Source organism: Arachis stenosperma, chromosome 5, assembly GCF_014773155.1.
Source record: "Arachis stenosperma cultivar V10309 chromosome 5, arast.V10309.gnm1.PFL2, whole genome shotgun sequence".
Lineage (NCBI taxonomy): Eukaryota > Viridiplantae > Streptophyta > Magnoliopsida > Fabales > Fabaceae > Arachis > Arachis stenosperma.
The window spans coordinates 139,371,488-139,395,275 of record NC_080381.1 but is presented as its reverse complement, the minus strand read 5'-3'; the positions used below and the strand labels follow the sequence as shown (position 1 = coordinate 139,395,275).

The 23,788-nt window shown below is 31.0% G+C and overlaps 5 protein-coding genes across 5 annotated transcripts; 1 reads left to right on the top strand and 4 right to left on the bottom strand.

Annotated features, from left to right (window-relative positions):
* Window positions 1–315: 315 nt before the first annotated feature.
* Window positions 316–3,509, bottom strand: LOC130981543 (DUF21 domain-containing protein At2g14520-like). Its single transcript, XM_057905128.1, has 12 exons — window positions 3,320–3,509; window positions 2,611–2,687; window positions 2,391–2,474; window positions 2,171–2,284; window positions 1,897–1,983; window positions 1,675–1,814; window positions 1,501–1,588; window positions 1,349–1,422; window positions 1,131–1,249; window positions 780–1,036; window positions 635–681; window positions 316–545 (listed from the first exon to the last, which is right to left on the bottom strand). The coding sequence occupies exons 1-12, from the start codon at window positions 3,507–3,509 to the stop codon at window positions 389–391; spliced, it is 1,434 nt and encodes a 477-aa protein (XP_057761111.1). The 3' UTR covers window positions 316–388.
* An 865-nt stretch (window positions 3,510–4,374) lies between these two features.
* Window positions 4,375–5,263, bottom strand: LOC130983103 (uncharacterized). The gene has a single exon (XM_057907288.1). The coding sequence runs from the start codon at window positions 5,196–5,198 to the stop codon at window positions 4,485–4,487; it is 714 nt and encodes a 237-aa protein (XP_057763271.1). The 5' UTR covers window positions 5,199–5,263; the 3' UTR covers window positions 4,375–4,484.
* Window positions 5,264–9,260: 3,997 nt separating this feature from the next.
* Window positions 9,261–12,293, bottom strand: LOC130981542 (receptor-like protein EIX2). Its single transcript, XM_057905127.1, has one exon. It carries the CDS (start codon window positions 12,291–12,293, stop codon window positions 9,261–9,263), a length of 3,033 nt encoding a protein of 1,010 aa, XP_057761110.1.
* A 3,099-nt stretch (window positions 12,294–15,392) lies between these two features.
* On the top strand, window positions 15,393–16,130 carry LOC130979936 (uncharacterized protein PAM68-like). The gene has a single exon (XM_057903496.1). The coding sequence runs from the start codon at window positions 15,437–15,439 to the stop codon at window positions 15,977–15,979; it is 543 nt and encodes a 180-aa protein (XP_057759479.1). The 5' UTR covers window positions 15,393–15,436; the 3' UTR covers window positions 15,980–16,130.
* Window positions 16,131–22,096: 5,966 nt separating this feature from the next.
* On the bottom strand, window positions 22,097–22,865 carry LOC130983268 (heavy metal-associated isoprenylated plant protein 39-like). The gene has a single exon (XM_057907480.1). It carries the CDS (start codon window positions 22,761–22,763, stop codon window positions 22,359–22,361), a length of 405 nt encoding a protein of 134 aa, XP_057763463.1. The 5' UTR covers window positions 22,764–22,865; the 3' UTR covers window positions 22,097–22,358.
* Between the last annotated feature and the right edge of the window lie 923 nt (window positions 22,866–23,788).

Genomic DNA, 23,788 nt, shown 5'->3' with positions numbered 1-23,788 from the left:
TTTATAGGATTCATAAAATGTGTTCTTAACACATATATTAGCAAGACTCGTAAATATATCAATTTCATTTCATCTTAGTAGTTAGGCATTATAATTTACTAATAATTAATAAAAAAATATAATTATTTTTGAAAAGAAGTTTATATTCGTTTGACTCTTACACGAAAAAGGAAAAAAAGATACGAGTCTTCTAAAAACTCAACCTTTCAAGAGTATTGGTTTGTTAATGAAGTTAGGACTTAGAAAATGTATAAAACTAGTACTAATAGGAATGAGAGAAAAATGATGTAAAGTACATTAATCTTTTGTAACTTGTGATGATTTAGCAACATTTATCATCTTCCCCCTTGGATCAAAATCAAATCATGAGGAGAGACTTGGCTCTTGTTCAGTTCTGGTTAGTTTCCGAAATGGGTGAAACATATGTAGGAGTTAAGAAGCAAACTCGAGATGCGTCTGAATTTCTCCACCATTGATTAGAATTTGAGGATCTTCTGGAGGACCCTGATGACATTCTTCTTGGATTTTGCAGTTTGATCTTGATACTAAAACAAAATATAGAGCAATATAAGATATGTATAAACTTTAAAGTTAGAGTAGCTATGGAGTTATTAGAGCATGAAACTGTTCTCACTTTTGATGAACATCAACATATTGATCAGTTTCATCCAGTATATCATCCTTGAAAATTTTAAACAAGTAAAACATTATTAGTACTAAAGATTTGTGAGGATATAACAATGTCATAACTTAAGTATATGATTACTACTTAAATTAACCTGAAGTAGCTCTTCCATAACATCTTCCAATGTTATTATCCCAATTACTTCTTCATGCACATTAAGAGCTTCCACGTTCTCAAATGATGCGTTTGCTTCGCTTTCGCATCGTGATCTTGCGCGCAATGCATCCGAGTCACCCTCTAGCTTCATGGCATTCTTTAGTGTTGCACTATAATATTCTGTTTCTTGTGAGGTCAAATTTGATGCATCAGTTGAGATACTAGTATAATCTATCATTTCAAAGGCGCGAAGTCCTGCAAAGTCCATAGTTAAATGGCCTAAAATGTCATGAAAACATTGAACTCCTAATGATTTTCTGAATGTGAATTAATTCATATAGAATCATACCACGTGAATCAGTTGCAGCATCTTTGATGTTCACTTCACCCTTGATGACAACAGCCATATGGCTTTGACCCTTTTGAAATTGATTCAGGATCTCATATAGTGGCCAATTTTCACCTACTCTGTTAGCCATTGTGGAACAATGTTAATTTTTCAATGTACCAATTTTGTCAAATTGGCAGTTATCAAAAAATGGACAGATTTACTAATAAATTCCATACCTAGGAACTCTCCTAATCGTCATATGTTTAATGGGCGTTTCGTCTTCCAGACGACAGAAGATTAAATTCTTGACCTAAAAAGCACAAGCTTAATCAAACATCAAAAGATATTAATATTTCATATTAAAAAAATGACTCATATGGTTACTTACCAGGATAATACCAACAATATTTGTTGGTATTCCAGAATAAATTGGTATACGGCTGTGACCTTTGCTCATTATCAAGGCCATTGTATGCCTATTAGTATTGAATTAGCAAATTTTAAGTTTAGGTAAAAGTAACACTTTTATGCATTAGTGATAGACATGTATTGAAGGACATACATGTTGAGTTTGGAGTTAATGTCAAGAGAAAATGTTTCACTTATTGGTGTCATGGCATCTTTAGCAGTCTTCAATGTTAAGTCTAATGCTCCAGCAATTATTGTAGCTTCATGTAGTGACAACTCTCCCCCTTTACCTGCCTAATAATGAATGAAAATGAACCTTAGCATGTGGCAGTAGAAGTATGATAAAGTTTCTCAATAAATAAACAAAAAAACTAACCTCATTGGAATGTAAATGAACCAAAGCCTTGAGCTCTTCTCTTCCTAGAAGTGCACTATGCCCCTTGCCAAAAAGCCAATCCAACACCTAAAGAACAGGGCTAAATTTATCTAAAATGTCATGTTTTCAAAATATAGGAGTATTTTTTTTTTCATCCTAATTTTGATGCCATGTAATTTAGTATTATTTACCAATAGAAGAAAAATGATATACAATGATTTATTAAGTGAGCCAACTATGGTAACTTAATATTTAAGCAATAAAAGGAGTATACCTTACTAATTGGATATGCAATGGGGAAGAAAATCAACAGAAGTACTTTCACAAAGGGAGTCATGGTTGCCCCAACACTCAAACCATATCTAGAGCACAATGCTTGAGGGATAATCTAAGATCAAATTTGTAACATGAGAAATTAAACAAAGTACAAAAATGTATATACATAACTATGAATCTGTGTATAAATGTTCCTATAAAAGGTATAGAAATTTTACCTCAGCAATGATACCTAAAAGGGTAGCTGATATGATTACTGCAAGCCACTCTGGGAACATTTTCTCCATAGAAACAGAAACCCCCTTGTATAACACAAATTTTGTTTAGATTAATCATACCAAAATGGACATGGAGGAACATGCCTTGTTCACATAAATGATAAAATCAAATGTTGTATAAAGTAGTTGAAAAGTTTAGAAATGATCTATGTGAACATACCTCCAATGCCAATGATTTAGCTATGAGGAGGGCGCTTAAAAGTAAATGCTCATTCTTAATAATTGGCATAATCTTTGCTGCAAATAATATATATATAAAAAAAAAGAAGTTTTCAATACTTAACAAAATAGAGGGACAAATGGTTCCAAGTTCAGTGTTTGTTTCTTCTCCAAAATTTCTCCTTTAATTATAGCCTCTACTATTTTTTTCTTTTATTATTAATATTTGGTTAGATATTTTCACAAACTTTATATTATTAGCGAGCAACTAACATTGTATATGTGTATATAAAAAAGTAGAGACTTGGATAAAGTAAATGTCTCTTAAAACAAAAATGGTGTATCATTTTTTTTATATTTGTATATATTTCTATCTTAAATAGTTGTCAAATAGCGTTTAAAAGCCACATGTTTGAAAGTGTCAGGTAGAGTTTAGATTCCATGCCACTTTTCTTTTTTTTTTTTTTTATAAATAGTACTTGATATCTATTTTTAATATATAAACAATATTACTCATTACTCTTAGAATGGAAAGTATTTAGATTTATAATTTTATGTCACTTTTTCATATTCTTATAATTAAATGAAAAAATATAAAATCGTTTGGTTCTATCCTATCTTATATTTTTGTACTTCCTAAAAGCTAATATAGAAAATGTTCACTTTATCTTTTTTTTTTCCCTTTCTCTCTATATCTGTATTTCACTTACCAGCATTTTTCTGGATATGAGGTTGGCCAGCTTTAACAAGAACCTCAAGATCAACTTGGCTAAAGGACAAGAGCCCAAGAGCTAAACCAGATGTGATAGCAGCAAATAGTACAAAGATCCAACACATGATTACCATAACCCAAAAATGAGTTCCACAACATGGGGCCTGTTCATCAAAGAATGAACTCATATTCTATTTTGTTATGATGAAAGTAAGTAGAGAAGTAAAAGAGAATTAGATCAATGACAAAAGTTATTGCAACAATGGGATGTAACTAAGCACAAGGCACATAGCTCCCTCAAGGAAGCCTAAAGACTTAAATACAAAGTTGGGGTATCCCAAAATTTTGGTCAAAGGCCCCAAATCATGAATTCCTGACTCTTCAGAGTTACCTAAGACTAAGAGAAAAAAGTCAAGCAACTATAGTAGAAGGCATATTAAAATTTGAAGACATAATCTAAAATATTAATGTGAGTTTGGTAATGAATAATTTTCTTATAGTAGAATACTCAACCTGAAGCATCATAATTTTTATTCCTTTCCTAATTTCTTTGCTTGGTATGATTGCATTCATTCATCTATCCAATGGGGTATATGATATAACTTATGAGGACTTCAAAGTTCTGAATTGATGAGTTTATAATAATGCTATGTAATATTTATCACATTGCTTTAGTACTAGAGTCAAATTTATTTTGAACCAATCATAATACCAGTCTCCCAAATAGTACTAAGTTTTGAAGAATAATTTACTAAAACAATTTCTACATTGCCATTTCATGGTTCTCCAGAGGCACTCTCTGAGTCTCTCCTTGACATTTGGACATTCTTATTTATTAGGAGATTTCTTCACATGGCAGAAGCTCCTTACAATAATCTTATGAGGCATTGTTTGCTCCATATAATAGGCTAAATCACTAATTATAAAAGAAAAAATAGGATTCACATATCTTCCAATTTTCTAAACAGATTAAAATGAACAGAACATATGTATAGGAATAACCATGATTCATGAAAGCATGCAACACAACTACCATAAGATAAATCGCACAGAGATTGTACAACATGGCATAAAATTTGAGAATAAGTTGTATTTCTAAACTAAATTCTATCCAAAAAAAGAAAAAAATACATGAGGAAGCATAGGTGCTTTTGTAGCTGTAGTTAAATGTCTAGTACTAAAGCATCAATCTTAGAGGAATTAACACTTCTACCACTGCTTGAATGGCTCCAATCTTCAGAAACTATGCTTGCTGCTGCAGAACCTGCACAAGATGAAACCCCACCACATTTTGCCACAATCCTCACACTCTCCATCAATTCCTTGGTCCTAGTCTCTTGTGACAAAATCTCCAGCAACTGCTCCGGCGTAATCGCCAGCTTCACTTTCCAGAACCTACAGCTACTGCTATTAGTACTAGTACTGTTCTTACTAGTCAGTTTCTTGCAAGAGAAGTTTTCTTTGGAGATTCTTCTTGTTTTGAGCAACCCTGCTCCTTTTTGGTGCTGATAGTCCAATGACATTCTATATGGAGGAGGATGAGGAGTTGTAGGAACACTGCGAGAGCGGACGTGGCCTTGCCGGACGATACTGCAGCCGGCCGTGGCCGTGGCAAAAGGGTATTCTTCAGCTTCTTTGTTATTGTTGTTGCTGCTGATTGGGAGCAAGTAGTATGACTGACCTGGTTCAAGCTCATCTAATGATGACAATGGCTTCCAGAAGAGGTCATGGCTTGGGAAAATGGCATGCCCTGGGAACTCATTGGTGATGAAATTCACTGTTACTGGTGCAGTGAATTCCATGATGCCACCATTTGCTGTTATCACTTTGATTACTCCTTCAGGTTCTGACATTCCCCCTAACAAGCAGTTTCCCATTTTGGAATCCTAAATGATCTGAACTATGAAAGAGGTATTGATATGATGATATTGTTCTCTATATATATATGGTAATGATTAGTTTTCTTTGGAGGGTTTTGGAGAGCGGGAAAATTTGTTGGGATGAAAAGAAAAGGATGTTGTATGGATGATTCTTCTGGAAAAAAGTTCTTATGTAGCATGAAAATGATTACAGCAATTCATTATTAATAAAAAGGTGAATTAATAAACACATTAATACCTATTAATACACTGATAGCTTATAAATGTGATATAATGCTATGATAAAGTTAGTAACAGAGATATTCAATTTTGGAATCACATGCTATGTTTGAAAGTTCATAAAAGCATTTCTTTCTCTATGGTTTTGGCTGAAGTGAAGTTGGAAAGATAAAAAAAGATGTAGCATTTCAATTATTTTGTGCTTCTTCATAATTGGTTGCATTGCATGTACATTAGTCAAAAGATGAAAAATGAATAAATGAAGCATCATGCATGAGTTGTTTTCACCAAACTCTTTTAATTTATTTAAGAGAAAAGAGGAATAAAATGTTGTTCAACATCTATTTTGGTCCCACTATGCTACTTTGTAGCCCCAGCAAAGATATGAATGAAAGCAAAAGGGTTAATAATATACTTGCTATTTCTTCTATGCCCTTTTACTTTTTCTTTCGGTACTTTATCCTTTGATAAAGAAGTGAAAGTAGGGAGAAGAAACACAACTATGAGTTCTGTCAGATGCTGTATTACTGTGGCAAAATTGAATTACAAATGCCAATAAAATATTAAAAAATATTCTGTATATACTAAAAATCTATTATCAAATCTGTATATACTCATTTTCAATGTATATTTTATATTTCAACATGTATTCTCTACGTGATTAAAATTTGGTATACACGTTGCATGGTTGTAAAATATTAACTAAGAATAATTTGCTTTGCTTTCTTTAGGTTCCTTTTTTTGTTTTTTGGTACATTCTTTCTTTTTTTTTTCTCTTATTATTGTAAACATTTTGCTTTATTTTTTGTATTGCAAAGTAATGCTTTAGTTTTTAGTATTCGATTTTTCAAGTTCATCACATCCTTCCTTCAATAATGGAGTTAACAGTCCTTCAAACAATTATTTTGGTGCAATATACACATACTACTCCTCAAAGATTATCAACCACTATTGGCAGCACACAAAAGTCATGCACTTAATTATAATTGAAATTGTCTCCTAAAGCATGTAAGATACTAAATTCAAGAAGAAAAATTAGGTTTCTTAGGTCAGTGTATTCAAATTCTGATTTTGAAGCAGTCAAAGTAAGAATGGTAAAATATTACTCATTCGTAGTTGTGAAATAAATATTTTACAGATGATAGTAAATTTGAATTGGTTAGTGGCAAAAGTGAACATGCATCCTATATTGAAATATTTGGTGAAAATGAAAAAGTAAAAAGAATATCAAGAAATTGAATATTCCCTAGAACAATTGAAACATGTCCCATTATTTCATTCATACCAAAACAAGGAGCTGAATAATGAGTTATTCCAAAGAAGTTGTCTAACATTTTTCTATTCTACACATATATTTGATGTATCTATTGTTTTTCATAGTGCAACAAGCATGAGAATGGTAACTATCCATGCAAATCATGCTTATCACCTAACAGCAAAGCCTCAAACGGAAGATTTTGTTCAACAAAAAATGAAAATAAACATAAAAATCTGTGGCAACTTGGTGGAAGAGAATGAACTATGAAGGCATATATGTTAACAAGGGACTGGTAGTGCAAAATAATGTTGAAAAGGTCTTCTCTTCAAATTTCAAAAGATACCAATATTGAAAGGGACATTACATTATAGCATTAGACAATTGACTTTAATTCATGCCCATTGTTTATTTGACATAACTGGTTCTAGCAGCCTCTCTTCTAATTGAACCTTTTTCTAACAATGGTTGACAATGCCATCAATGTGCTTCTCATCTGCCAATTCAATGATTCACATTAGAACATAAAAAGAAAACCAACAAAGTTACTAGTGTGTGTGCGCGTGGGCGTGCGTGGATTGAGTTGATCAAATAAGTTAAGATGAACACTGACTAGTCCATACATGGTTTATGGTGGATGGTGTTAATTACAACAGAGTTTTGAGTGCAGGGAGAGTTAGCGTGATCCAATGGCAAAATGGTGCACTCTGCCATACACACACCATAGCATAACATCCTACTGAAGATTCCATTTTGAGCACATTGTGTTGAACACTTCTCATCACAGTTGGGTGGGCTTTGTGGAGGAGGAGGAGAGTCCAATGCACTCGGCAGCGGCTTAGCATCTTGTGGATGCAGAGCAGTAACTAGAATCATCATGGCTGAAAGTGATACCAAGCACTTGATCATCACAAAACACATGCTTGGCTTCATTAGTAGTTTGTGTGTACAATTTATATTGAAGGTGTTTTTGAGGGCTATTTATTGAAGTCACACATTAATTAGGAAATATCAATCACTATTGGCTACTAATCTGGTGAATTTCTTACAAGGCCATGCGATTTAAGTTTCTGATTTCGGGTATTTTAATTTGATGAGGGAGGTGAGAGAGAGAGAGAAGTCACGGCCAAAGAGATGTGTATAGCTCAATATATTACTTAAAACTCACACTAGAACTTTTATGGTGAATGCTATAATATAACTATAAAATAAACTATCTATTTGTTTGTTGATATTTTCAAGAGGATGGCGAAGGGTCCTCCAATTACCATTTTTTGCAACATGTCTCCCCCTTTTACCATCCATTTTTGCATGCACACTTGAGTAGAAAAGAAAGTTCAGTTCAACAAGTGATTCATGATGGGGGGAACCCAAGATAATAATTTTTGATGTATATCTGTTCTTTCTTTGCCAATTCAATTCTAAGGCATATAGTTTTAGATTATATATTATTTTTTCTCTCTCACATGTTAGAATCCTCTTTTGGGAGTTATCAATAGGTTACATCTTGTTCATAGATGGTTAAATATAGTATATGAATTCATATGTGTAAGAATTATGAGTTTTATACACAATGATTAATTCCAGTGTTAAAGTCTATTGTTATCTTGAAATAGACTTTCATTTCAAAAGATATGATATGCAATGGTGGATTTAAGGGGCCAAAGGTGGCCATAGTCCCCTAATTTTTTAAAAAAAAATTAGCACTATTAATTTATTATTATTATATAATTAATATATATATTATAGATTAAATATATTTTAATATATTAAAAACTAAAAAAAATTACATATTAGTAATTTAATATATATAAATTATAATGTGGATTATAATATATTAGTAGTAATTAACAAATAAGTTTAAAAAATAATAAAAACATATAAATATATAAATAATTAAAAAGTTATTAAAAATTAGGTTTGGATTAGTGTAAAAAAGTAACAATTATAAAATAAATTATTTTGACTTTTTCTATGGCAACAGTAACAATTGAGTAGACTTTTTAAACAATAAAATTATTAAAACAAGATTTTAAAATAAGATAAAAGATGAATTTTTAGTAGATTATATGATTGTATATGTAAAAAAAAATATTTCAAAATTTATTTTAGATGATAAATTGATAATTTTTGTTATATGAAATATGGCAAAACAAATTTAAAAATACCAAATCCTAAAGTATGTAATTGAGTATTGATTTCTATATAATATAATTATTAATTTTGATCTATATACTATAAATTATATTTTATTAATTTTTTATTATGTTATATTTTAATTTATTTTGTATTTAATTTGGCCCCTCTTATATAATTTCTGAATCCGCCAGTAATGATATGAATATATGACATCACAGTGATGCAATATATAAAGAGATGACCAAAAGAAAGGTGTATAAAGTGGATACAAATACAACAACCAAAGAAAAAACCCAAAGTATAACCAGCAACCAGAGCTAAATACAAAAGCATGCTAATAAAAGGTACAATTTCTGGCACTGCCTTATTTGAACTGAGGTGAAACATTCTGAGGAGATGTAAAAACTAGAAAGCAGGTTTCAAAGTATTGCTAATAAAAGACATTTTTACTGCAACCTGTTCTTCAGTTTTGCTACTTTCAACACAATTGCAACATAAATTCTGTCTGCTACCTCATCCACATATCCAAAGCAAGCATATCTCCAATTCTTCTTGAAATACAAAACACAAATAATTCCCCAGAAGCCAGTTGCAAAGCCGACGGCTATGACAAAGTAAAACAATATTTTATCTGACTTGTCATTTTCTCCGGCTTCATCTTCATAGCCTTCGTCATGAGAATCTTGATGAGAAACATCACCAGGGCAGATTGTTTTAAGTGGAACTCCACAGAGAAATGGATTGCCAGAGTAAATAAGTGGATCATCAAGAACCTGGAACTGGTTACCTCTTGGAATTGGACCTGAAAAGTTGTTGTTTGACAAGTTCAAGTGGCTAAGAAAAGTTAAACTGGACATGCTATTTGGAATAGCACCAAAGAGGTGGTTATGAGAGAAGTCAAGAGATTCTAGTGATCTCATATCTCCTATTGTTTCAGGTATCTCTCCAGACAAATTATTATAAGACAAATTCAGTCCATGTAATCCTGAAAGTGAGGATAGTTCTTCAGGAATTAGTCCATCCAATCTATTGTTTGACAAGTCCAAGTTGGTTAGAAGAACCAAATTTTTAGTGTAATCAAACTCTCTTCCCTTGATGACTTGCTTGACATCCTCTTGATTCCATTGCTTGGTGCCATTGACTACTGTCCCATTTGACAAGATTTTTGTTTCTAAAACCATTCCTGTGATATTGCCAATGCAATGAGGTATTGCACCTCTTAAACTGTTGTTAGCAAGGTCCAATATTTTCAATTTACCAAATTGGCACAAGTTTGAAGGGACAGTACCATTGAACATGTTTCCCCGCAATCTAAGAATTTGCAGCTCGAAAAACGTGTCATCCTTCCATGAAGGTATGGCTCCTGATAATTGATTCTCACCAAGATCCAAAATCAGCAGTTTTTTGAAGTTTAAGGACAATGGAAGCTCTCCATGAAGACTATTGTTATTCAAATGCAGCCACACCAATGATGACATATTCCAAATAGAGTTTGGAATGACACCTGATAACTTGTTTGATGACAAATCAATTTCTTCTACAAGTCCATCCCTCCAGCACTTTGGAATTCCACCCGATAATTCGTTGCTGGAAATATCAATAATCACCAATTCTTTGAGTTTGCACAATGAAGTTGGCATTGAACCACTTATATGGTTATTGTCAAGTGCCAAGTACCTCAAACTAGGCATTATCTCACCAAGGTTTTCTGGAATCGATCCATTGAGTTGGTTATTCGAGAGACACAAGGTGCTAAGACTCTTCATTGCAATCCATCTCTCTAAATGGCTAATCGTTCCTTCCAAAGAGTTAGAAGAAAGATTAAAGTAAAACAGATTTTTGAGTTGTCCAAGACTCCAAGGAATGACACCAGTAAAGAAGTTGGATGAAAGATCTAGTGTGTTTAGGTTTTGAAGCTGCCCAATACTCCAAGGAATAACACCATCAAAAAGGTTAGAAGAAAACTCCAAGCTTGTAAGATTCACCAGTTCTCCAAGACTATGTGGAATGGGGCCAGAAAATGAATTTGAGCTGAGATCAAGGTAATTTAAATTTTTTAATTTCCCCAACCAACTTGGTAACTTACCACTGAAGTTGTTATGACTCAAATCTAACACCTCCAATTCATAGTTGTTGCAGCAAGATATATTTGAATTACTGGGAAATAACTCTCCTTGAAGCTTGTGTCCAGACAAAAAAAAATCTTTTAAATGACACATATTTCCCAAAATTGATGCCAGAGAACCCTCCTCTACACTAGTGATATCATTGCTTCCAAGAGAGAGATGGATAAGACTCTTTAACTCACCTAACCAAATTGGAACTGAAGTGAGTTTGTTGCCCCAGAGGTTAAGAACTGTGAGGGATGTCAAATTTCTTAGAGCATATGGAATTGATCCGTGAAGGAAAGTGTATGCAAGGCCTAACTTCACAAGGCTCTTGCAATTACTTAACCATGAAGGTACAGAATATAGATTGGTACTACTAAGGTCAAACTCTCTAATGAAGGGCATGAAGGTCATGTTTTGAAGATTAAGAAGAAACTGACCAGAAAGTTGTTGATTGCCAGCAAGGTACAGACCAACAAGTTTGTTAAGCTTATCAAACCACTGTGGCAATGAAGTTAAGCTGTTTTGTGAAATGTGAAAAAATCTAATTGAAGTCAGGTTACTGAAAGCATCAAGAACTGGATCTTTGAGATTATTACTTTCAAGATTGAGAACTTGAACATTTGTAAGGTTCATGAGGTTAATTGGATGAAGAGGAATTGGCATGTTTCCAAGCCCACAATCAACTAGGTGTATCTGAGACAAAGAAGGAAGCATGTTAAGTACCTGAAACAAATTGTGTGCCGTGGAAAGATTAACACCAAAGAAGCCAAGGTATTGTAATGATGAAAGTTGAGCAACCCAACTAAGATCATCAGAATAAGCCTCAAAGTTACTGATGCAAAGAACACGCAAATTGGTGAGGTTTCCAATACTGCTGGGAATCATGCCTTTAAACTCAGTCCACAGATTAAGATATCTAAGTTGTTGCATAGAACCAAGGAACTTGGCCGGACTCGAATAAAGTAAGACTCCACTCAAATCCAAATGGCTCAAGTGTTTTAAGTGTAACAGAGATGAATTCAAGTGTTCAACAAACAAATAAGGGAAAAATTCATCATAGTTTGGTTCTATATTAGCAGTGTCTCCCCATGATGAAGGGCTTGATACACAACTGCTGCTGAGTTCAATCTTGACAACATGTCCAGTAACATTGTTGCAAGCTATGCCTTCCCACTGGCAGCATTCATGCCCTTCCCATGAGGAAAGTATAGGTGGTGATGATGGATCATCATCAAAGAAGCTGCGAATGCTTTTTTTGAAGTTGAGAAGAGCCTGGTTCTCTTGTTCAATGCAGCTCAAACATTGGTCAGCAGTTATTGTGAATAAGAGAAGCATCACAAGTGCAAAGGTATTCAATGACATTCTCATTTTTGAAGAAGGGATAAGAGTACACACCAAATAATGGGAATGAGGTTTGTATTTATATGGAAGACTAAAACATTGTGGCATTCCTGTTCTTCCTTTTAATAGTAATAATGTGTTAGGCGCCATTCAACTTGGAAAGAACGGATAAAGTGGTGCTTCCCTGACATTGACTTCATAAATATGTTTGACTGGGAATCAACCCTTAGAAATGTAGAATGAAAAGCAGCTTAATGTAGGCAGTTTAATCTGATAATTATATTAGGAGAAAAAATCCTAAACAGCCCCTAACAATTACTTCAAAAAAATAACGAGACCTTTGACAAAAAGAAAATACTTAATCCGGTTTTTCAGCTTTATTTTTATGGGATTGATTAGTCTTGTACCAAAAAAAAGTCAATGTTTTTTTTTTTGCACGGGGATTAATCAGTTCCAAAAAACAAAGATAAGAGATCGGATTAGATATTTTTTTTGTCAAAAATCTTCTTGTTCTTTCGAGATAATTGTCAAGGATCGAATAAGGTATTCATTCTATTATTAGTGATTGAATTCACGGCTTGAACCCCAGATCTTGAATATAAATATATTTGATTTACCAATTAACTAAGAAAATAAATATTAAGCTCCAAAAATCAAGTTGACTTACTAGACTTTGAATCCCATAATTAATGCACTTTAATCATTTCTGTTCTCTGTTTTCTTGAGTAGTTAGCTTGCAAAATCAGTAGACTTGGTCTGCAAGATTATCAGGGTCAAACTGCCAATAATAATACACTATTAATGTTACAAGTGTGAGAAACTATGAATTGTAATGAATTAGGTCTACTTCAAAAAGAACAAAAAGAAATAAGGAGTTTATAAAATGAGAGACCCATTAATTTTAAAAAGTATCAAAGTGAAATATCTTAAAATTTTAAGTTAGATGTTTGTCTTCTCATCTTTTCTCACTTGGTTTTTTGAATAGTGGACAACACCTATCCAAGACTTAAAACAGCGGAAGGAGACTTCTACCAAAACTTGATTGCACCAAAATATTTAGACTTATAAGTTTACCACCTACCATTAATATGTACATATCACCGTTATTATTCACTAGTTCTGACATAGATTGCCAGACAAAGATGCATGTAAATTATGAGAATAATCACTAACGAAAATACTATATGTTCACATATAAATTATTCAGACTACTGAAAACATTTACGAGATTGCTGTTACTGTTTATAATTTCGAGAAGGACTGGGGGGGAGAGAGTCATAGAGCCGCCATTGGAGTTCATATGAGGTTGAGTAAAAGCTTGAGCTTCAGCATACTTAGGATCCAAGTGCAGCAGTGCTGCTCAAACAATTTCAAATTCAAGTTCTCAAACATTGTAATTATCGTTTGTAATGTTAAAATGAATATTATCTTTATTTTGTGTTTATTATTTCTGTATAGTACACCGTGATAAGGTTTAGGTTTCAAGTATTTTAAGGACATTGGTGTTCTAATAAATTTAGTTATTGATTTTAATTTTAATTTAAATATTATATATTTTTTACAATTAAGATTAACGATTAAAAATATTAGAATACTGTTATTTTTTATTATTTATTTTTTTTTTTAATTTATATTTATTCTATAAATGTTCAAATCTAATTAAATAGGTGAATATGATAGACTATTTTATTCGATATATTTTTTATAATCCCTTTATAAATAGAGGTTTCAAATCAGTTTGAAAATAAAATTTACAAAAAGTATATTATTATAAAATATGACAAATTATGGTGTATTTAATAAAGAGTAAAGATTTTTTTCTAATAAAAAAGTAAAAAGAATACAAAAATTTGAGTACGATAGTTTGATTATAATAGTTTGTTTTTATTTTATAATTTGACAGGTTAAACATTAATTTATGTGTATTAAAGTTTTATTTAAAAATTTGCTTTTAGTTAATGAGTTATTAACTTATTATATGTACAAGACAATTGTTCATACCCTGGCCCAATAACAAAGGCCCAGGTCCAAATAAAAAGCCTAATCCGAAGGATTAAGCCTAACCCAAAACACCGACCTTCGTATAAGAAGTCGGTGTCAACAACGACCTACTCTAAAGAAGTCGGACATGAGATTAGCTGGCAGATAAGCACTCATTCAAATGAGTAACCGCCCCTAAAATCTCTCTAACCACTTCATAAAGCCATATCTTAACTTCCCTAAGATAATGGGACGGTTAACATCCTAAAATATGGCACTACTCCAACGGTGGTTATTGGCTCACCACTATAAATACACTGACATCCCTCAGGTATCTCTAAACCCAATACTCTCTAGACCTGCTCACACTCTTGCTAACTTAGGCATCGGAGTGTCTTTGCAGGTACCACCCCCCATTTACTCACAAGCACAAGTCGGAAGGAGGCTCCAACGTGCAAACCAGCTCGGAAGCCACCATCCACCGACGATTGGGCCGAACAAAGCCATCCATCTTATTAATCTCCGATTACCCACCGTAACAACAATATTTAAATTTCTAATACTTGTTTAAGTGGAGGAGTCGATATAAGTTGATTATGATATTTTTTTTTTTGTTTTAGATTAATGGTTATGAAATTTTTTTTTCTGGGTAAGAATGATTATGATAGTTTGCTAACACTTAACATTAACAAATAATAAATAAAAAAAGCCCAATTTAACCGAAAAGCCCCAAAAATGAAGGCATGTATGGGCCGTCCCTTTATTATGAGCTAAATTATACAAAATGTATTTTCCAAAAAAAAGACATACAAAAATGTGTGTTTTTCTATTTGATCCAGAAATCCATGCTATGTCTAGGCATGTCTTATTAGGTTGGCTTACCTACATAATCCATCGCCAATAAATCCATTACTGTAATTCACTAATTCTAGACCCAAGCAGTATCGGAAGGTAAAACTTTGAAGCATACTGACCCAAAAAAAAAACTTTGAAGCATGACATAAAGCCTGAAAAGAAAATACCAAATATGCCCTTTTCGGCAACCCCCTAATGCTAAAAATCTAGAGACCAACAAATATCTCAGGGGATAAGGCCATGAGTTTCACGTCCATACATTTACTTTATGGATAAGAGATATGCCTATGATAAGAATCTCTAACCGAAATTACATGTAGCCCAAATTAGAAGTCATGAACACTCTTATTTGTTCATCAAACCCAACTCTTCATCTCTCAAATCTTCCATCAAGGAAACCAAATTTCTCACCTTTAAGCCCCAAACTAAGTTTAGGAAAACTCAATTACCCCTTAAGCAGATTAAATCCACCACATGCTTATAATGCCAAGGGATTTTCAAGTGTTGAGAGTGAACTTGTGAGTAGCAAGAATGGCAATCCCAACAAGAACAAAGATAAAGATGATGAGATTCCTAGGGAAGTGTTCAACCGGATCATAGTTAGAATATTGGTGTCTGTTTTGGCACCAATGGGTTTAGGATTGGGAATTTTGTATGTGTTTGGAGAACTTAAGGTGAGACACATATGGGACATGCCCATGTGGGTGCCATTCATGACAACATTCTTGACATTTGGAGCTTCCACTCTTGGGATTGCTTATGGGGCACTCTCCACAAGTTTGGATAAAGATAGGGAAGGTACATTTCTTGGCCTCAATGAACTTCAGAACAATTGGACTGAGATGTGGCAAGAGGAGAATCAGGAGGATCAAAGTTAGACCTAAAGGTAGTGGTGATTCACAAGGAATATTAATGCATATTGTATAGTATATAGTTGGATTTTCATTATGTATTGTATTGTATCCCTTAACAAGCATAGATGTGTAATTGTTAGTGCACCATATTTGAAATATTACTTTTCTAATTGAATTTTGGGACAATACATCATTCATTTTTTACTTTACATATTTTTTTCAACCAAATAATCAAATTTAGAATAATTAAATGTTATATTAGATTATTAACCAAATCTGTAAACTGTAATAGATGAAAAATCAAATATATATTTTTATACGGAATGTCTGATTGGTGACTAATATTTAATATACATGTTATCTAATTAATTTTGATACACGGTGTGAGTCCACATATTTTGTCCCATAGAATACAAGTAATTAAGAGTTAAAATATCATTTTCAATTCAACTATATGCTATGAAGCACGGACACTTTGCAGAATTATCGTGTTTGTGTATCGGACATATTTCGGATACGACACTCACCGACACTCGCCTGACACGCGTGTCTGCCGTGTCCAATTGTGTCTTAATAAAAAATAAAAAATTTTTCTCCGAACACGCCTGAACACACCTAACTATCATTACGTGTTCGCATGTCCAATCTTATTCTTAACGTATATTATTAAAATAAATTTAGATATAGTATATATTATTATTTATTAAAATTAAAAATATTTTAAATATTTTATATAATTAAAATAAGACATTAAAAATAATTAAAAATTTTAATTTATATTTTAATATCAATAAAATATCAAAATATCATTACAATTTATCCAAAAAATACTTTATATTTTATATATATGCGTGTCTCCGTGTCATGTAAAATTTTAAAATTTGTATGTCAGCGTGTCCCGTGTCGTATCGTGTCGCGTGTGTCCGTGCATTATAGATCATATGTAAACAGTACAATTCAACTATTGCTTTTTAGTGAGTGAAAATTTATATAACTATATTATATGTACATTAAAATTAATTACTAAAATCAGTTATTAATATAAAATATATATTAAAATATAAATATATATTAAAAATAAATTAAATTATATATATTTATATACAAATATATTAATGACTAATTTTAGTAATTGATTTTAATATACAAATAACATTTTTAAAATTTATAACACTACAAATATTTTGTGTGGAGCAGAACTAATTAAAGTGTATCAATTATTGAACTACTCTCCCCCAAAAAAATTTTAAAAAAAATAAATAAATAGTAAAGTATCAACTATCACTAATAATTCTCATCCTATAACTACTATATTATATTGCAATCAAGGTGGGGTTCATTTATTCTTTTTTATCTCTATATCACCGTAAATTTATATAGTATTTTATAGTATTTGAAAATACTTTAAATTATTTTAGAATATTCTAGAATGTTTTAGAAAATTTTAAAAAATTCTAAAAATATTTAAAAAATTCTAAAAAATCATACAATATTCTAAAAAAATATTTTTTTAGTGACTATATTCTAAAAGAATATGAATATATATATATATATATATATATATATGTAAAAATAGTAAAATACGAAAAATAATACAAAATAATCTAAAAATATTTTTAAAAAAAATATAATAGGTTAGGTATTTGTAGAAAAAGTTTTAAACACTTTATATGAATCGCATTGATTAGATTTAATCCTAATTGTCTATTGAGGAGATGAATGATTATAAATAAAAAAATGAATTTGTATTATAGTGTGTGCTGTTTATAACAAATATTTGAATAATAAATTTTTTTATTAAAATTTCTTTTTTATATATATATTTTCTTGTGTTATTAACTTTTTTTACTAAATATTAAGGCTTAAAGAGTTGAATTGATTTGATTTTAAATCAAAACATTAACTAAATCTGAGTATCGTCACAATAACTATAGGAATGTGTCCAAAGTGACAAAGTCATAACTGCATGTACATGTTTCATTTATGCTATGAAGACCCGTACAAATACACTGGATAATTAATTAATACAAATAGTTTGTCTATTTTAGTTGTGAATAGGGATTGATGATAGAAATAATCAAAAGATGACTTTAACTCATAAAAAATATTTCAAAATTAATATGAGTGCAAATTAAATCAAACTAACCCACCCCCAAATGATGCATCAGATTAAAGGGAATAGGTTTTGTCATTTTCTAATGGATAATGTCACTCTTTTATTATTTATTATTTTTAAGCTACCTTTTTATGAGTTATTTTCATCACATAATTTAGAAGTGAGATCACTTTTCTCGTAAATTAAAAAGTATACTCTCAACAATTTAAAAAAAAAAAAGCAAGTGTCATATTCAAAAAAAATAAATAAATAAAAAACCAACGGATATTGAAAACATGAACTCATCGTGATAAAATTACTCAAAGAATACTAAATTCCAATGAGAAGAACATCGTTATCATGAGTGGAAGTTAGAGTAGAGAGAAGATCAATTACGTCTCTATGGAACAGCAAATTTTTTTTTTTCTTCATTTCTTAGATGATTTTTATTTTATTTTTTATTATGCCATTGATGGAACCAGACTTTCTAGTTTGTTTTTAGGCTTTTAGCATCATATGGTTGAAATTTTATTGTTTTGGTTAAGGACTACTATACTTTTAATAAATTTTATAGCAGTATAATAATAATAATAATAATAATAATAATAATAATAATAATAATAATAATAATAATAATAATAATAATAATAAAAGAAAAAATATAAAATCTTGGCCCGGAAGCACTTAAGAAATTTGTATCAACCCAAAATAAGTCCAATAAAATTAATCATACGCCTTGTCTTTTTTAGAAGAAGCCAGAAGAATTGGTACACCAGATTACCAGAAGCTGAAAGGAAGATGATGGAGACGCCACCCCCTTTCTAATATTTTAAAATTACGCGTACGGTTCATAATTTAATTAAAAATATCAAAAATTAAAATATAGCCTCTATGAGTAATAGAATAATGTATGCGTGCTTCTTCTTTTTCCTTTATTATAGATTAAATGAGTCTCCGGTATTGACTATGGATCTTTTTGAAGGGAAATTAAAAGTTTGTAATTAAGCATTGTTCAAGTAATGTAAAATTTTCTAATTCAACTTGATTGGAATAATGTCCACAATAATAATAATAATAATAATAATAATAATAATAATTAATAAATAGTGATTCCCTAATAATTTTTCAACAAAGCTAAACCACTTTCGTGTGCAGATTTGATTCTATGAAAAAGACTAGTTAGTTGTTACAGATGGAGAATAACGTAATAGAAAGGGTACCACATACACTACCACTATAATGTGTACTAATCATACTGAGTCAAGAAGGAGACTTGACCCATATTATTAATCTATTATACTACTATGCACTCAGGGAAAATTTAAAGAAATTTTGTCTTGTTAATAATTAGATAAAAATAAATTTATATATTTAAAATCTAAAAATTATAAAATTCAAAATTCAGGTTATTTGATTTTGACTAATTTTTTCCAATTTTGTTTTATATTTATCCTTAAGATATACATTTCAGGTATCTCTATTGATATATGGAAGTTATAGTCTTTCCTTTCCATTATGTTTATGTGAAAGTATTCTCATTTTTAACATTGATCTTTAAGTGTGTACGGCTATTAGAAGAAACTTTAAAAAAGAAATTAATTCAACAAATAACTAACGATTGTTTTTAAAATTTTTGAAAAAACTGAAACTGTTTCTCATCTATTCTTTCATTCTCTGGGAGATGCAGACATTTTTTACCATTCACAAGAATAGTTGTTACTAAGTTAATATGTTTTAAATTTTAGTTGTAAAGTATTAAATTAAAACACTCCTGGTCTTTACTTTGAAAAACAAGGCGATCGGTTCTTATTCTTATAGATTTTGGAACAACCTAATTCTTTTGTCGAGTCTAACATTAAAGATTAATAAAAAAATATCTTGTAGATCGTTAAGTGAACGAAATATTCGTAATCTCTTGTGCTAACAACACCGAAATAAATAAGGACCGAGACCAAATACAACAAAAATCAGGAATCAGAGTAAATATTTACTTAAAGTATTACTGAATTAAAAACTAAAAAGTAGCCAAAGCCAATAGGCCCTTATTAATTAAAAATAAAAAATCGTGCAGATTTTTGAAAGCACGACGAAGCAACATTTCATACCACTTATACATCTCTACCATCATGGCATCATCACAGTCGTCATTAAACCTTTGTCATCATCAACCATTATCTTGTTCTTCTATTTTGCCCTTAAAATATTAAAGCCTTAAATTAGTTTTAAAAAATATAATAATAAATCAAATTAATCATTCTGTTAATTAAATAATAACGTACAAGAAATGATTATACCAATTTAACTCACAGCAATTAATTTGAGACATTTAATTTTAAAAAAAAATTGGCGCATGCCTACATCTACATATTTTTATATTATATTTTTATTTTCATTAAAATGGCCAAATTAATCACCCCCTTAACTTTTTAGTAATTATTTTTCACTATCAACTCATTACATTTACATATAACACTCGAATTATATGCATCCATATGAAAATGAATAGTTCATGCCCACCGAATTTTTTTAAAACCACAACTGTATTTTGTCTTATCGCTTATAATAGTATAAACCCCTCCCTGTCCATATATACGTCCTTCTCTTTTTTTTTTTCTCTTTCCTTTTCTTATAGATAATTATTTTGTCTCTACAATTTTTCCTTATTGGATTGCAAGGAAGGAAAATTCTTTTGATAATAAAGACACTAATCCTGGAGGAATTATTTCAACTGCAATTGATCATACTGAAGAATACAAAACTGATAGAATAGTTTTTATTTTTCTTCCCAAATATGATCAATACCTTAATTTACTTATTTCTTACTAATTTGAAGGGGTATGCATGGCCCGACCCGATCCGAAGATCCAGTCCGGTCCCAAACACTTTAGGGGATAATTTGGTATGATTTCATCGGGTTTAGAGTCGGGTAAGAGTCTCAAAAATAGACTCGTCATTATTTTGGGTCGAGTTCGAGCCATAGCTCGGGTCACCCGAAATCGGCCCAGTCACCATACACAATAAATATTTTGTATTATTAGTGATGGATGATGGCTATTATTATGTGGAATTTAAGTATTGTAAACCTTAATATTTTGTGTTATTAGTCATTATATATAAGACTATAAGTTAATGTTTTATATTTAAAATGCATAAGACTTTAGACTAATGCATAATATTGTGTTATTTGTATTGATTTAAATATTTGATGTTATTAGACAATATTAGTATTGATTATGATTATGCTTTAATTTTAGAGAATAGTTGGTTCTTGTTATATTTTTCTAAGTGAATTTTACCATGTCAAATAATGGTTGGAGTCTTGAAAATTTGGATATTTTTACATGCTAACTTACAAAAAGGTATCAAGGTAATATAATGTTAACGGCCCAGTTTTTACCCGGTATAGTTGTGACCCGAAAGGGTATAGGTTTCATCGGGTTTAGAGTCGGATTCGGGTCTCAAAAATAGTCCCAGTACATATTTCGGGTCGGGTCTGAATCACATCAAACTCGATTTCACCCGATTCATGCACACCCCTACTAATTTGGCTCCAATACTCATTCTCAAACTAGATGGTTACGATATTAAGTTTAAAAATCAATTAACATATGGTAAAAATATTCAAAATCAAACCAAATATCTCAAATGTCACTTTTATTATTATACAATATTCAGAGTTTTTTTTTTCCTTCCTGTAATTTTTAATTCAACAAGTTAAGAAAAATTAATTTATAGCAATTTTAAATTTCATTTAATGAATTTGTTACATATACAAATCAAAATTCAAATTTTCAATACTTATTTAAGCGAATGAATAAATTAACTATTTAAAATTTAGCTTTAAATATATACATCATTAAAAATATTATTTATATACTAAAATTAACTATTAAAATTAATTATTAATATATTTATGTATAAATATATATATAATTTAGTTTATTTTCAATATATATTTATATTCTACCATGTATTTGTAATTATGGCCGATTTTAATATACGGAAAGTATAATTGATACATCATACATACATCTAGTCCAAGTAAGTCTAAAAACATTGTTGCACCATATATAAAAATAATGTACAGATTATATTGCTCCTCCACAAAGTCACAACTCACAAGACTCACAACCACAACTTTTTTTTTTCTTTTTTCCCAAGAAAAAAAGCCCAAAATTTCAACAAAACTAAAATGTACCGTAGTATACATACAAGTCTCCAGCCACCCTATTCTTTTCCCACCATGTCCTCATTTATTTTCTATTTTAAAATAAATATATATATATTGTTTCCAATATTGAAATCCCCCTAAATGATAACACAGGAATTAGGATCCTCTTCCACAATTCTGTAATAGTAGTGATAGGGATATGGCTGCCTCATCTGATTACAATATTGTTCATATGCCTTAATAATATCAGCCATCTCTTCCTTTGGATCCTTCTTTTTCTCTTCTCCTCCCTTCTTTTCTTCTTTCTTGCCCTCTTCCTTCTTCTCCTCTTTGGCTGGCCCAACAGACACTATCTCTACATGGCACAGTTTCCTAAGCTTCCCCACCACTGTCACTGGATCAGCTTCCCCAATTATTGTCATCTTTAGGTCCTTCATGTCCACCGACACTGATTCCACTCCTGAAAGACCAGAAACTGCCTTCATGGCCTTTGTCTTAACTTTGTTATCATAGAGTTCCACTTTTAGCACCAATTTCATCATGTTGATATTGAAGAAGGATTAGGATGCTGAGGAAGGGTAAGAGTTGAGAGAATGAGAGAAGAGATAGTTGTGTAATGGAACTGATGATGAACTTCTAAGGCTTCCCTTTGAGGGTATTTATAGGCACAAACAATCACAAGCTACTATTCCTTAATTAGAGAGAGAGAGATGCAATGTGGAGGTTTTAGAGAGAGGAAGTCAACACACAAGTCAAGCCCAACTTTGTTTTGGGCCTTCCATCAATCTCGTTATTAGCACATAACACAAGTCATTTACTTCGGCTTACTATTGGATTATGGAGTGTGAGAATAAAATCAAATCACTCTAATAAGAAACTAATTTGAATTGGTCGAGTAATTAACTTGGATTTTTTAAATTATTAGTTTATTTATCCACTTAAATAAGTGTTGGAATTTGAATTCTGCCTTATACATGCAGCAACTTATTAGCTTGATCTTTAAACGGAGCTCAAATTCATAACAGATTAATCTTTAGTCTATCAGATTGAAAGAGATATCGTAGACAACAAAAAAATTTGAATTGGTCGAATGGCTCGTCCACTTAAAACAAGTGTCAGAGAGTTCGAATTCGACCTTGTAAATGCAGCAATCTATTAGCCAACGACAAACCCTTAAATAAAATTCAAACTCGCAACAAATTAATCCTTATACTATCACACTGAAAGATACCATAGATAAAAAAAAAAAATTCACTCTAATAAGAAAAAAAGTGAGTTGGTCCTATAAACATATGTACACCTACCAAAATATCTAAGAACCAATAATAAAAATGAACTAGTGATGATAAGATTATTAATAATTTCAAATAAGAAGGTAGGTCTATTGTACAAGAAATATTTTATTATTTTTCAATTATGGTAATGATAGTTATGTGTTACTTATTAGTAAGAATTTTACTTATTTTCTTGGTTACAATTAATTGAGGCGATTAGTATATTATTATGCCATATATGATGTAGAATGTATTGAGAATGATAGGAATCTTATAATATCTAAAATAGTATA

Excerpts from the sequence above, each read along its gene's own strand:
- LOC130983103 (XM_057907288.1), bottom strand. The coding sequence starts at position 5,198 with ATGGGAAACTGCTTGTTAGGGGGAATGTCAGAACCTGAAGGAGTAATC.
- LOC130983268 (XM_057907480.1), bottom strand. The coding sequence starts at position 22,763 with ATGATGAAATTGGTGCTAAAAGTGGAACTCTATGATAACAAAGTTAAG.
- LOC130981542 (XM_057905127.1), bottom strand. The coding sequence starts at position 12,293 with ATGAGAATGTCATTGAATACCTTTGCACTTGTGATGCTTCTCTTATTC.
- LOC130979936 (XM_057903496.1), top strand. The coding sequence starts at position 15,437 with ATGAACACTCTTATTTGTTCATCAAACCCAACTCTTCATCTCTCAAAT.
- LOC130981543 (XM_057905128.1), bottom strand. The coding sequence starts at position 3,509 with ATGAGTTCATTCTTTGATGAACAGGCCCCATGTTGTGGAACTCATTTT. Across the intron at positions 682-779 it reads TTATGGAAGAGCTACTTCAG|GATGATATACTGGATGAAAC; the intron begins GTTAATTTAAGT and ends AAAATTTTCAAG. Across the intron at positions 546-634 it reads TATGTTGATGTTCATCAAAA|TATCAAGATCAAACTGCAAA; the intron begins GTGAGAACAGTT and ends ATTTTGTTTTAG.